This window comes from Primulina huaijiensis, chromosome 4, assembly GCF_012295235.1.
Source record: "Primulina huaijiensis isolate GDHJ02 chromosome 4, ASM1229523v2, whole genome shotgun sequence".
Classification (NCBI taxonomy): domain Eukaryota; kingdom Viridiplantae; phylum Streptophyta; class Magnoliopsida; order Lamiales; family Gesneriaceae; genus Primulina; species Primulina huaijiensis.
In genome coordinates this window covers 21,647,647-21,662,923 of record NC_133309.1, presented here as the reverse complement: position 1 = coordinate 21,662,923, position 15,277 = coordinate 21,647,647, and the positions used below count along the sequence as shown (strand labels likewise).

Here is a 15,277-nt window from a genome sequence, read left to right as displayed (position 1 = left end):
CTACCCACGGCTAACTGTATCTCTGAACCATTGAGGGTCACACAAGCACTGGATCATTTATTCTCGTTGAGAGAATAAATTCTGGGAGTTGAATTTATATAAAATTATGATATAGTAAACTCAAGGGTTGAATTTATGATAATTAAATTTTGAGAAAATAAATTCAAGGATTTTAATTTATGAGTTAGTAAATTCAAGAAGTTGAATTTATGATATTTAAAATTCGGAGAGAATAAATTTAAAGATTTGAATTTATAAAATTTGAAGATTTAAATTATTAAACTGAAAAGTTGGGTTTATTAAATATTAAATTAAATTAAATATAGTGAGAAGTATGTTTAATAGAATTGTAGGAGTACAAGTCCAACATACTAAATAATTATAAAGGCATTATACGAAAAGAAAAAGTTTTTAGATTGTTTAAGTTTTTGTATGAGTCTAAATTTTGAAGTTTAGTAGATTTACTTGATATATGAGCATGAACCGTGTACGTGTGTTTCTTAATCGAACTTGTTTTTCATGTTCTTTATTTCTTTTGTTATCGCTTGTGTGAACCATAACTCGAAATAGAAAAACACAATAACTCATTTTTTCATATATTTATATAATAAATTGGACGGACAAGTGATACAAGTTACATCAGATTTTTTTTTTTAAAAAAAATTGAAATTGGATTTTTTTATGATACAAATTTTTTTAGAGTAGGTCTCTGGATTTATATCTGTGAGACGAATCGACTCGATCCATATTTGAAGTAAACATGATAATTTCGATATAGAAATCAATATTTTTTAATGGGTCAGATCGGATATTTTATCATCCCGAACACAAGTCTTGAACATTTAAAATTTCTACATTTTCTGCACCTACATGCAAGGGATTGAAAATTTTAACCGTGTGTATGAGCTGTATACTTTTGTCTTTTATGTGTATTTCTGTAATTTAGTGGGGTGTATTCAATTCAGAGTTTTGATGATTTTTAATGACTTTTTCAAATGATAGACTTTTATGGATTTGATAGGTTTTTATTGACTTTTACAGAATCTCACATATTTATAAACATGTTTATGTGGATTTACGTAGACTTTTTTGCAAGATTTTTATATATTTTTATGAATTTTTTTTTTTATAAATTTTGTGCTTAATTATAACATATTATTTTTTATTAATTTCTTTGAACCAATAATTAATTGACAAATATAACATATTCTGTTTGAAATAGTTTTTCGATATTTATATTAGTAAATAAATTTACTTATTTAAAAATTAAATAATTTAATCCTTATATGTGTATATATGTGGGTTTGTATGCATGTTTGTAAATTTTTTAAAATACATCAATTGATTAATCTGTAACTTTGTTTTTGAATTGATAATATACATGTGAAAAGAATATTATTTAACATTATGTGGATATAATTTTTTATAAAAATATCATAGCTTACATATTAATTAAAAATGCTAAAAAGAATTTTAAAAATCATGGTTGTTGCGAGGCTATTCAATTATTAAGAATTAAGTGATATTTTTTTGGATCATCTTTTATTATTATTGAATATTACATTAATTTGTATAAATCATAAATTAAAAATCACAAAATCAATTCTAGAATTCAAAATTTTCTATGATATCAAAATAAAAAATTATTAAATAAACAATCAGCAAAAAATGAAAATTTTGAAAAAGAAAAATGAAATATATATATATATATATACTTCGAAAATTTGAAAGAGTGATAGAGATAGATGAAAGGAGAGAAGATAAGAAGAGAGATGATGTGAAGCGACAGAGAGTGAAATAAATAGCTTGTGTATGAGTTAGAAGTTTTAAAAATTCATCCAAATCTTTGGTTTGAACCAAATACAATTTTTGACAATTTATATTTGTATTTTATGCTTTAATGTTTATATGTTAATGAATTCAATGAAGTTATTAAAATTCTATTGAAAATTTGAATACCTATAGACTTTTATAGAGTTTTTAAAAGTCAATGTTGAATATCACTTGACTTTTTAAAACTCTATGAAAGTCTATTTCAAATAGCACTAGATTCCTATAGAGTATGTAAAAGTATTAATTGAATACATCTAGACTTTTAAAATCTACAAAAATCATTAAAAGTCAATAAATCTACTCCATTGAATACACCCCCTTAGTTTCAAAGGGTTACCGAACTTATTAGTTACATTAAATTTCAAAACAGCCATTTGGTGTGAATAAAAAAAATTGATGCATCGTTTAGAAATATTCATTTTTAAAAAAATACTTTATTCGTTAAACATAATTTTTTAAAGTGTTTATGAATAGAAAAAAAAGTTTTGTGTTGCATGTATTGAAAAAAAAAAACAAGAAAAGAAAAGAAGAAGAAGATATTTTTAAATAGAAATTAGAGAAAAAGCTCAAAAAATCAATCTTTTTCCCAATACATTATTAAGTGAAACTTCTTTGTTTCATATGGTGAAATTTCGGTTTTTGTCTCGTATCTTTAATTTTTTTGCACTTTTAGTCAATTTCACATTGAGTGTTGATGTGTCACTAAATATGCCAACCCTTCGTCCACACTTCATCAATGTCATATTAGCACCACGTTGGAAAATTGATTAAAATTGAAAAAAGAGTAAATAAGTAAATAACTTACTAAAATTAAAATTTGATAACAGAGATAATCAAGATTGAAAGAGATAAGCATACAATATCACAAATATAATTCTTCCTAACAATATTAACGATAAAAATAATAACTAAAATAACGAAAGTTATAATATCATTAGAACTTTTTTATTTGGATTTTGATGTTTCCTACTCCATTTTGAAATCTGATAAGATTCCAGCAATGAAATTATGATAATATCTATTCTAATTTATTAAAGTCGAGGACATGATAGTAACTATCTAGGAAAGACACCAAATTTTTCTTCCAACTTTACCCTTATATGATACTAATATTACACTTTTTTTTTTTTTTTAAATTTCAACACACACTTTTATTTTTATTTTTTTTATTTCAACGATTCAAATATCAATTTAGTCATTCCATAATTTGTCAAAATTCACTTTAATCCATCGAGAATGATAAAAAAGATTGTACACACGCATCGCGTGTGCAGAGTAATTAGTATGATATAAATTTGGAATAAGGAATTAGTAATATAAATATATTTATATCTTATAATTAGCAAAAAAACAACAATACCCTTTCAAGAAAAAGAATTCCGAGAAAAGTGAAACTCAAAAATCTCAACTTCATCTCATTCTTTTCCCTCTCCTTCTCAATCTCTTAAAGAGTCACAATTTTTTTGCTCAAACTTCACGATTTTTACTCACTACAAAAACATTTATTCATACGCTTCGGTTTCAATCTTCATCTGTTCTTCATGCATTTATTGAAGGCCTGAGAAGTAAGAAGCTGCCACCCCACGTTTCTTTACTCTGTAGAATTCAATTAAGAACATCGGTTTTTATTGTTGATTTTTCGTGATTCTTGGGTTTTCACCGGCTATCGTCACTTTATGATTCTGGGTTTTTTTCGTTAAAATCCTGGTATGAAATTTTTAATGTGCTAGTGAGTTGTAAGACTGATCAAACTTGATTTCTCTACGCAAATCATGGGAAGAATTGACGTCAGAAACTTTTTTCTTTACTGTTTAGGTTTCCTCAACGAAAATATTGATGTAGTTTGAAAGTTTTTATGAACTGAAATTTAAGTTGTTTGTGTTTGGCTTGAAATTCTGGAATGTGAGGTGGCCGGTGATTGGTGAAACGAGACTTTTTTTCATCTGGTGCTTTGTATTCGTAGGCACCTTATCGAGTGGTGAAGAAAGATTCATTCTTTGTATAGTAGCAGCGGCGGAGCCAAAAGTTTCTTGTAGGGCTAAAGAAGCTGAAGTTTTAAAATTACATAATTTTGTTTTTTGTGTAAAGTATAAGTATATATAATTTGATTGGAAAAATTTAGGAGTTCGGAGGAGGATTCTCCTGTCAGCTCCTCCCAGTGTCACTGATAGTAGTGGACATAGAATAAACATGTTTTGTTACGAAGCGGATCAGGAATTTGGTCGAGAGGGGACATGCTCTTTTGGGCTGTCCCTTGTCTCCTGGTTAGTGATTATAAATGAATAGTTGAGTGGTTTTTTCTTTGAGAAAACAGATTGCTGAGTATTTGGCAATCTTTCATTTAAGCTATTTGTTTCTTCGGATATTAATAAAAGGGTTGTTATTTGATTATGGTTTTCAGTACAACCTTGATGTTATGTTCTCAAGGTGGTGCTAGTAGCAGAGAGTCTTGCAAGTAGTATTCTGCAGATTCTAGTGTATTCTAACCTCCCTATTCTCATTGTTTTTAATTGTTTCCGTTTTTTTCGGCTGTCATAAAGGTTCGGTTAACGTGATCTTTTCGATGCTTCAGCTCTTGCTTTCATGTTATGCATTTGAAAGTGGCTAAAAACATGAAAACAGAAGCAGAACAGCCATTTAAAAAGGCGAATATGGTGCGCAGGTTCGTATGTTTCGTTATACACATGATTTTGGAATGTAGAATTTAACATTACAAAACAATGACTTATCTTCTGTTTTCTAATTTTGTCAGCACTTGGTTCAAAAACGCAAATGAAAGTATGAGGATTGTTATTACTATTAGTATTGGAATGATTTTAGGTTTCTTCATAGGAGTATCATTTCCATCACTTCCAACAAAGGTACAGAAACATTATTTATGTATGGCATTGGAATGTGGTACCATTTGAGAGATGCCTTTCGTGTCTAGTCGCTAACTGATTCTTGTGTTTTTCTTGGGCAGTTAAATGTATTGCCCGCTTTAAGGTGTGACATCCCTATGCTCGGAAATGAAAGTAACGTCGACAATAAGCAGGAAATGAATGCTAGTCATTCTTTACCTGTGAATAGCAATAACAGCTCTAATGGAAACTGGAGTTCTGATGGCTTACCAAAGGTACATTTCTTGCTAACAGGATTGGAAAAATATGAAACTGTAGATTAAGATGACTAAATAATTATTCTGCTTTAATTTGCATCGGCTCATAAATATATGATGAATTTTATTCTTCAACGTTTCTGGTTTAGATTTGGGTGCCGTCGAACCCAAAGGGTGCAGAAAGGTTGCCTCCGGACATCGTTGCATCCGAATCAGATTTTTATCCTCGAAGATTGTGGGGAAAACCAAGTGAGGTGGGCATTTTGTTTAATACAATTTTTGTCCATCCATAAGACAAAATCTTGTAAATTAAACTGTCTTATGGTGTTTAGTCCTATGTTTTGGATCATAAAACTTTAACATGAATTCTGGGGTTGTTATTGATTCGAAACTACTCAGGACTTGACCAGCAAACCTAAATATCTTGTGACATTTACTGTTGGCTACGATCAAATAACTAACATCGATGCAGCAGTGAAAAAGGTAAGCGAAAATGAACGCTTCCCTCGTTCCTCAAACCTCCCTTTCTTATGTGCTGAGATAATGTTGTTATGCAGTTTTCAGATAATTTTACAATCGTTTTGTTTCATTATGATGGCCGAACAAACGAATGGGATGAGTTCGAGTGGTCCAGACGAGCTATTCATGTCAGTGTTAAAAAACAGACAAAATGGTAAAGCCTTTACATATCCCTCAGAACATGTCTGATCATCCTTTTTCATAAGAATTCTTTGAGATCCTAAGCATAGGATATTTTTTATAAGGTGGTATGCCAAACGGTTTCTGCATCCAGACATCGTTGCCCCATATGACTACATATTCGTATGGGATGAAGATCTTGGAGTCAAGAATTTTGATGCCGAAGAGTAAGTTTAGTAAACGAACTACAAATTCGATTATTCTTTCGACAAATTTACATAATGTTAAATATCATTACTGCATTTGACAAATTCAGGTACATTAAAATTGTAAAGAAGCATGGCTTAGAAATTTCACAACCTGGTTTGGATCCTTCGAGGGGAATAACATGGCAGATGACGAAAAGAAGACCCGATCTTGAGGCTCATTTGTAAGGAAACAAGTCTCTTTGATAAACCAAAAACAAGAATATCCTTTTTCTTCAGTAATCCTTCTTGATCGATGAAGCAATTTATGTGTTTTCTTTACCATGCCTTCGCCTTTGATACATGTAGAGAAACAGAAGAGAGACCTGGGTGGTGTTCTGATCCTCATTTGCCTCCATGTGCAGCGTATGAAGTTCTAATTTTCTTCACATTTCATCAAATTATTTATCTTTTCTTCTTACTCTTCTTGTATCTCTGTATTTGAATTGGTTCAAGAATCAATCTTTTTTTTTCCTCAATATCAAACATTGTTTTAATACAGGTTTGTCGAGATCATGGCGCCTGTATTCTCTCGAGATGCCTGGCGTTGCGTGTGGCATATGATCCAGGTATTGTGCTATGCCAAATGAGTCTTACGGTCAGGAGCCAATCCAGCAAAAGATTGCACAACTCATTTTCAAAAAATCCATATTTTACTCCCTCACTATCTGATCTTTGACTTCCTGGATCAGCCTCGGTTTAAAGGGTTCGAATAGCACAATCGCTCATCGACTGTATTTCCGAGCCAGCCACTCTTTTTGTTTTACATGCCCTTCATAATGTATTGCAAATTTTGCAGAATGATTTGGTCCATGGTTGGGGTCTGGACTTGGCTCTCCAAAAATGTGTAGAGGTTAGTTGTGAAGTTTTCATCTTGTTTAATTTGGTTGGTCAAATAATATCAAAAGAAATTCGAAACTAATATCCAATCCCTTGATTGTAGCCTGCTAATGAAAAAATTGGGGTAGTTGATGCTCAATGGATTGTTCATCAAGGTGTTCCTAGTCTTGGAAACCAGGTAAGCGAAACGAGTAAAATCATGTTTTCGGGCTCGATTTATTGTGCTTGTATCATACTGTAATGAGTCTCCTTTTGTGTTCATACAACAGGGGCAATCAGAGAATGGGAAGTCTCCAGGGCAAGGGGTATGTAAAGCTTTTCTTGCCTTCTTTCAATATATTTTATGTATGAATGTATGTGATTATGAGCGTTCGATTCTGAAATATATATATCGAATGTATGGAAAACTATAGTTGTTATGATAAGTGATATATATATATATATATATATATATATAACCAAGAGTAAGTTCTCTGTCAGACGGTCTCACGAATCTATATGCATGAGACGAGTCGACTTAACTCATACATGAATACTTTTAACATAAAAAGTAATATTTTTCATGTGACGGATCTGGTTTGAAACGTGTTTCGCAAAATTAACATGTGAGATCATCTCATATGAGTTTTTATGTATAATAAATCATTGTCTATACTGGTTCATCAATGGAATTTTTAATTAAAATTTCTTTTATCAATAAATTGAGTTTTATTGCTTTGTTTATTTTGACTTAGGTGAGGGAGAGGTGTAGAAGTGAGTGGGCAATGTTTAGATCAAGGATGGAGAATTCAGAAAAAGCTTATTACAACTCCATTAAAATGGACTCTTCCAACTTCACAACTCAAAGATAGAAAAGTGCATATGTATTATTAGATATTGAGATTTTATTGTACACATTCAAAACATTTTTTTATTTTTGGCCTGCAAATAGATTCCATTATCATTAATATTTTAATTGAAATTTTTATCACAAATTTTTTTTTTTATCTTTTGCCATAAATATTTATCTCAAACATATTTCTTAATATAATTGCTTCGTATTTTACCAAAGTTATAGTTAGTTACGATATATTTCGAAACTTTTAAAATAAACAACGACGCTAGTGTTATGTTTTGAATCATTCGATCGCTCTTACAACACGAGGGTAGTATTGCATGGCTAGCAGGCATATTCCAATGAAAACAATTAGTTTCTCCAAAGCTAAGACATTTACTCTATATGATATATTTACTTTCATTGATGGGATTCTACTACTAAATAACTCAATTCTATGGTTGAATTTTTATTTAATTATATATCTCACGTCAATCAAATCACTAACTATTTATCTTAAATTAATCAAAATCTTAACTATAAAATTACAATTTCATCCTTCATATTTTTATTTATTAATTATTGAAAAAAATAAAAATATAATTTATCAAATAATATATTAAATCAAACATATTATTATTTATTTAATATTATTTCACATCTTACTCATATATTTTGTCTCAATATTAATATCCATTGTTTTTAAAATCGAATCGGACCTACCGGCTCGACCGGAAACCGGTCATGGGTCTGGTCCGAAACAATACTACACGCCGTTTTTATGGTCAAACCGGTCAAGAGAACCGGTCCACCGGTTCATCTATTTTTATTTTTTTAAAAAAATTTCTTAATTAATTTAAAATTTTATATAATATTATATATGACTTTGATTTATTTATTTTTTTAAAAAATATAGATATAATTATATTTGATTATATGTATGTTGTTTAGATTTTAAACTTAGATAAATATAATTTTTTTATTATTTATATACATATTTAAGATTTTTAGGACTCAAAATATATTATTTACTGTATTATATTATTATTTTATATATTACAACGTTTTTTGGTCCGATGATTGAACTGTTTTTTTAAGGTAAACTGTTGGGTTGTGTAAATGCTATTAATCTTTATTTTGATGATATCAAAACTTGTTGTTGTGTTACTAACATATTTACTCAAGTGTTTAGTAACAATATGTCAAGTTGAGATATTTGATAAGTTAAAACTTAAATGAATTCAAGCTGAAAATCTGTCGAGTCTGATCGCGTGAATTCAGATATTATCGAGACGAAATGACGGTCGCAAAGAACTAACTCATGACTAAAGGAAGTTAATTAAATAGAAAGTAGAAATTTTATACAATCAAAACAGATAAAAAAAAAAAAAAAAAAAAAAAAAAAAAAAAAAAGACAATGACACTAGATGATGAGTTGTGCCATTCTTTCCTTCAATCTATTCAATTTTGTTCGATCTCGCAAACTGATTCTTGTAACGGCTATCCCATGCTTACTCCATTTGGCTTGAAAGAAATACAATATATAAAATTAAATTGTGACGGGAANTATCAGTTTAGTGAGAGCTTTTTCCCTTATATGTGAGGATACATTTGAGAGTAAACATTGTAATGTATTAATTTTCTCACACACACAATCACTCGTATATACAAGAAAGACGAGTTTCAAAGTTTAGTTGAGTGATAGTTTTCACATAAAGATGTTAAAAATTATGTTTGTAGTCTTGACATAAAAGACGTTAAACATTATGCGGATTGTGAAGTTGTGACCTACAATCGAGAGTTTACTAGGAGTTTCGATTAGACAGCGTATAAGTCATAAGTCGAAATGAGTTTGTACAAATAGTTATATAAATCAAAGTATTCAATGAGAAGAAGACGTGACATATTAGTGGTTAATATCTGAATCTCCATAAACAAATTCGTACATATTTATTTCTTGCATTTACTTACTTTTGCTACTGTTTTTGACGGGAATAATTAAAGCATTTTATGTTTTTTCAAATACCAAAATATTTGATAAAATGCTTCAACCAAACTATTTTTATTATTTCAACTTGCATAATTTTTAAATGCTTTTTCAAAATGTTTAATTAGCTTTTAAATGCATTATTTTAAGTTTCTTTTGCTTGATTTCAGAACAAATTTCGATTTAATTTTTCGATGCTCAGTTCTTTTTTGAACATTTCAAGAACGAGCTATTGCAGCTTATTTAATCGCAAAATCTTTTAAAAAATTTATTCACTCTCTTCTAAACACATTAATGATCCTAACATAAACAATAAATCGGTTCGATCACGAATACAATTATGAAAACATTGTTAATATCTATTCAATCCATAAATCCAACTAAACTGATCTATGAGTCTTCTATGCCAAACAATGTAAGACTAATATAAGTTTTGTATATAAGAAATAATTAAATTGTACTATATAATTTCCCAAAAAAGTTATGTTATATTATATAAATAATTTGTAGATATTTCTCTCCATTTTTGGCATAAATAATGTTATAATTTAGTTTTAAAGAGGTTCTTTATTCTTATAATTATGCTATAAATATAAATTAGCATGTAAGATAAATTTAATTTCAGAAATTTTGGTACTATGCATTTGGAGGTCGAAATAAGAGATTATGACATTATTTTGAAAATAACACATCATTTTATTTTAAATTAAGATATATCTTATTTTTATCAATATGTGAAATCCAAATTTAAAAAAAAAAATTATTAACAAAATTTAATTAAAAAAAAAACCACCATTTTCTTGATGTAATGAGCTGCACATCATTTGCAGTCAACGCTTACTCCCGTGATATTTTCTGACATGCCAACCTTGAACAACAACAAAACCTTAACGAATCATTAAAAATGGTATCCGATTCTCTTTTTCCATTGACTTTTTAGCATTATTATAACCATTCTTGCACGAGGAACATCGAAAACAAGAAGACACTTGCAGGAGAAAAACAGATGACTTATGAATAAATTAGTCCCCTGTGAAAAAATTTCCAAAAACGAGGAACATCAAGAACAACAAAGAACCTCTTTGAGGGAATAGGACGATGTCTTGTGTCATTACAAAGAAGTAATGAGCACCCGAGTCGTAGCCGGTTCGTGTCTTAGCAATCGGAATGCAGGATGATCCATCCATTAGAATGAAAATCAACTCTACGTAGACTTTCTGTACAAAATGCCGATCCAAGAACATGCCTCGAAAAACATTGACAGAGAGTAATGTGGACTAAGCCGGACATATGGCTTTGTCATAAATGGGAAGCAACACGTCTCAGTGTCATCATTCTGTGTAAGGAGGAAACTTTTCACAACGGGAGCAATAGTTATATACTCCACAGTTTACAAAGCTAGCGCAGCTTCGGACCATTTATACTAGTTCAATCGTTTTCTCTCATGCAGTTCCCGGGCAAGAGATACTTATAATCATCGGCCCTCTCCAGGAGATACGCGGGAAGATGAACAGCTGAGTAGGAATGTGGGATAGGTCCCATTTTCCCAATGATTTTCCGGAAAGTGTGCTCTTCTGGTAGCATATCGAATAAATCAGCTCCCTTACATATTATTCTCTGAAGTCTCTTAGGATTCAGGAAATGTGCGAATCTCACCCGATCCACATGGCTATAAGCTTTCATCTTGAATCTAAACTCACTAGTGTGCCTAAAGCAAAAGCTACAATGCCACCCTGCATCAGCCAAGATTTCATCAGATTGCCGATAGTGTGCATATCTTGTCTTTCCCGAATGATACACATGAACTGAAGCTCTCCAGCTACTGTCATCGAGCAGAAACTCGAATGAATAGAGATAGTTCTTTAACCGAAGATGGAGGATACGAGGTATTTCATCGCACCACCTTAACAGATTAATAGTGTGTCGACTTGGAATCTCATCAACATCAGACATTATCAACAAGTCGTCATCCTGAATACCAGCTTGTTTAAGAAGATAATCCAATGCAAGCCTCTGATACGCTTCCTCGACAAATGGATTTTCTCCTTTATTGAATCTCCCCGGAACTTGCCCATAAGTTAGCCGTGGCTCAACAAATTGAAATCGTTCTCGGATAGATGAAAACACATGAGGTTTAGGGAGACCAGTGAATGTCGAATTTGACTCAAGAAGTACAAATTCGGTCACATAAGGGTACAACTCCTTCCATCGTATCTTGAGGATGTCTACCTCATTGCTAAACAATACAGCATCAAAAACACGCCTAGGAGACTCCCTTATTCCCCATCCATGAAGTTTACATAGATTCTCCATCGACACATTCTCATGATAGTAGTGTGGTCTTTCGTGGAAAGGTTTAGGCGGCGATTCCCACAAAGGCCGCAAGAAGTAAGTGATTTTCTGGCCGTGGACATATACAACAAAGATACAAGTTGGGACTAACACGAAGAGGAAAAGATATGTTTTTATATCCATTCCCCGCAATATACACTTTATTCTTGAACTCAAGGTCCTTCCCGAGCCCTGCAGGTTCCAAATACCAAAGAAATTACAAATCTAGTGAACCACACTCACACAACACGAGATACACAAGCAATTTCATTGATAACCTGTGTAAAGTTTTGCAACAACTAACAGGCAAATAAAAATATACCAGTTTATGTGAAAGAAAAGAATAATTTATCCAAGCCTATGAACTTTTTATTTTCTTTTTTAAAGTAGTAGATGTGACAACACCGGGATGAAAAACTTTACAATGAAATACAAGTATCCATAAACAAACATTGAAGAGCACCGTGCAAACGAGCCCACAAGGGGGAGAAGGCTCAAACAATTATTGAAGAACATAGGATCTCAGTGGAGAACTTGATAAATCCCCATTAACTAAAACATTAGAACACTATTTTCAATACTTTATTTGACAAAAAAAATTCACACTTTTCCTACCAGCAGACCCCATAAATCCAGATTAACGTTTCAACTATCAATTTTCAAGAAAATTTAACACATTATTTTGATGAATAAAGGAAAAACACACCGCAAAGACCAATAAACACAAAGTCAACACGCGGCCCAGAATCACTATCAAGCATCCCCGATTTACACCAAACTGAAAAAAATCCCGAAATGAAAATCAAGATAATAAAAACCCAAACAAACCCACATTTCCATCCATATAACTAAACCACCAGGAAAAGCAAAAATGAAGATTTACCTCCTCACAGGCATCTCCACATATATCATCCGTCTTCTTGGAACAATTATGAGATCCCCCTTCTGCCACCATGCATATTTTCTCCCAAAACTTCGCTACACCCCACATGTCTCTCTCAAAATTTCAGATCAAACAGGACATTAAAAACAGAAAGAAACCCAAAATGAAGATATCTCCGCCGCTAGAAAATCCAAGAATCTGAGATAACAAGAATGCGGAAATGCGCACAGCTCTCTTCCAGACAACCAAAACAATCTATGACCCAAGAAAAAAACAGCACGAATCTTGGAAATGCCCCGAAGAAAAGCCGAAAATGTAAATAAATTATATAAGAAACGGATGAATAAGCGACGAAGTAACTAGAAAGTTGTGTTTGTATTGAAGCCTCCGAGGTGAGCGCGGTGGCACTTATAAGGAAGCCGTTTCCCTTGTCTTCTGCCCCCAATGACCATAGGAGCCAGCCAGTCAAATGACTAAAATGCCCAGCTCATATTATATTTTATGAATTTAGACATGGGCTTTCTTGTCATTCTACATGGGTACTGGAGCTTGATCCCTGTACCGTGTTCATTGACTGGTGCAAGAAAGAATATGCTTGTGTATGGTTTTGGACAGTTTCCCTTTGATTATAGATCACGTTTATTGTGAGTCGGTATCACGAATCTTTATCTGTGAGACGAATCAATCCTACTAATATTCACAATAAAAAGTAATATTCTTAACGTAAAAAGTAATATTTTTCATGGATGACCCAAATAAGATATATGTCTAACAAAATCCGACATGTGAGACCGTCTCAGACAAGTTTTTAACTTGATTATAATACTAAATCAAGCATAATATCAAATAAAACTCGAAATATAGATCGATTCGATGTTATTTGTATTCGATTTTGTGTTATATGAAATTAAATTTTATATTTAAAAATTTATTGATAAAGTGAAATATATCAAATGGAATGTTGTTGATGTTTCTCTTCAATGATTTGTAACTTTGGTTAATGTGATGTATAGATGATTAGCCGTTTTGACTACTACTAATTTATCATATGGTGCTCAACCATGTGATATTGTCCTTGTGGTAGAAAGAAGAATTTATGTGAGTTCCATGTGGCAACTTGAATTGTCTAATCACAAAATATTTTGTGAGACAGTTTCACGGGTCAATATTATGTAGACAAATATTTTATTTGGATCATCCATGAAAAAATATTAATTTTTATGCCGAAAGTATCACTTTTTATTGTAAATATAGACAAGATTGACCTGTCTCACGAATAAATATCTGTAAGACTGTTTAACGATACAGATATTCTTGTCTAATTTGAGTTAGGATTTGCACATAACCTTAAATTTTTGTAGACGATTTATTCAAGGAATATTTGAATAATCTTGAAAGTTTTATTCAATCAATTTTTGTGATGGTAAATTGATAGATAAGGTCTTGGTCTACTAGGTCGACTTTATCAAGGGGGGAGGCCGTTGGAAGGACCATATTAAATTCTTGGACAACATGCTCAAGTTGTATGATTTGGACAAGAAGCACATTTTTCCTTGGTTGCATAGTTTAAAACTTAGGTTTTTGCCAACGATTTTGTCTTACTTGGCAAGAAAAAACTTTGTAAACGTTCAAGATTATTAAAAAAAAAAAAAAACCCAATCGTCCTTGACTCGTCCATACTTTAAAATATTTGGTCCCTGAGAAAGAGCGTCCGTGGGGTGCTTGCCGGTTTATTTCATACTACTCATATGGGTATTGCTCCATGATAGGATGGATGGTCAAGATTTGCCCATGTATATATAGGACCCACTTTTTTTTGGAAATTGTATGTGTGACAAGATCTTACTCGTTGAAATGAAGTGAAGGTAGTGCCCACATAGGTAGGATCTCATCTACCGCGATTGCCAAGGACGTTATTAAACCGGACCCTGACAGGATTACACTAGTTTTGTATTGTAGGATAAAGGAATGTTAATCTGGTTTGAATGTATTGGATTATAAAATTAACTCAATCCGAAACCGAAATCAAACTGAACCATATTAAAATATAATTAGAATCACTGTTTTATTTTATTCCAATCACTAACGTATAAGGAGTTAATTATGAAGCAGATTGATTAAAAAAATGTTATTAGATCATATTCAACTAGATCGGATTAAAATCTGAATTCATTTTCAAGCAACTCAATCTAGTTCAATACTCATGATGAATTTAGTTTGATTCAAAACTGATTAAATCGGTTCCGAGTTGAACAATATCAAATAATACTTGTTCCAGATTGATCAGATCCAATAAACATTAGGGATGCCAATTTACTCAGAATCTGACATAGAATTCGATACCCGACCCGAATAGAACATGGTGTGGATGAAAAGTTTTATCCGATTAAATAGATAGATAATCCGGTATGAAGATTTTCGAGTATGGAGATGCATGCGGGTCTTAAAGAATCATACTCATACCCGATTAAATTAATATATGTATACACAAACATATATATGATTTTTCAACTATGCTGTTAATTCTATTATAATTTTTTTGAACAATATTAGTTGTATAGAATTAGAAAATTAGTAGTGTAGAGTTGATGCTATTTTTGTCGGATAA

The 15,277-nt window shown here is 31.4% G+C and overlaps 2 protein-coding genes across 2 annotated transcripts; one reads left to right on the top strand and one right to left on the bottom strand.

Annotated features, from left to right (window-relative positions):
• The first annotated feature begins 3,284 nt into the window (after window positions 1-3,284).
• On the top strand, window positions 3,285-7,586 carry LOC140974753 (uncharacterized). Its single transcript, XM_073438234.1, has 15 exons — window positions 3,285-3,398; window positions 4,406-4,495; window positions 4,586-4,694; window positions 4,796-4,948; window positions 5,080-5,184; window positions 5,330-5,413; window positions 5,488-5,603; window positions 5,695-5,796; window positions 5,886-5,999; window positions 6,124-6,180; window positions 6,317-6,383; window positions 6,614-6,667; window positions 6,758-6,832; window positions 6,924-6,959; window positions 7,389-7,586. The coding sequence occupies exons 2-15, from the start codon at window positions 4,422-4,424 to the stop codon at window positions 7,503-7,505; spliced, it is 1,263 nt and encodes a 420-aa protein (XP_073294335.1). The 5' UTR covers window positions 3,285-3,398; window positions 4,406-4,421; the 3' UTR covers window positions 7,506-7,586.
• A 2,767-nt stretch (window positions 7,587-10,353) lies between these two features.
• LOC140975402 (uncharacterized) lies at window positions 10,354-13,034 on the bottom strand. Its single transcript, XM_073439095.1, has 2 exons — window positions 12,670-13,034; window positions 10,354-11,978 (listed from the first exon to the last, which is right to left on the bottom strand). Exons 1-2 carry the CDS (start codon window positions 12,775-12,777, stop codon window positions 10,884-10,886), a joined length of 1,203 nt encoding a protein of 400 aa, XP_073295196.1. The 5' UTR covers window positions 12,778-13,034; the 3' UTR covers window positions 10,354-10,883.
• Window positions 13,035-15,277: the final 2,243 nt, after the last annotated feature.

Coding starts and splice junctions, on each gene's coding strand:
- LOC140974753 (XM_073438234.1), top strand. CDS start 4,422: ATGCATTTGAAAGTGGCTAAAAACATGAAAACAGAAGCAGAACAGCCA. Junction 4,695..4,795: donor TTCCATCACTTCCAACAAAG/GTACAGAAACAT, acceptor TTTCTTGGGCAG/TTAAATGTATTGCCCGCTTT. Junction 4,949..5,079: donor GTTCTGATGGCTTACCAAAG/GTACATTTCTTG, acceptor TTTCTGGTTTAG/ATTTGGGTGCCGTCGAACCC.
- LOC140975402 (XM_073439095.1), bottom strand. CDS start 12,777: ATGTGGGGTGTAGCGAAGTTTTGGGAGAAAATATGCATGGTGGCAGAA. Junction 11,979..12,669: donor GTGGAGATGCCTGTGAGGAG/GTAAATCTTCAT, acceptor TGGAACCTGCAG/GGCTCGGGAAGGACCTTGAG.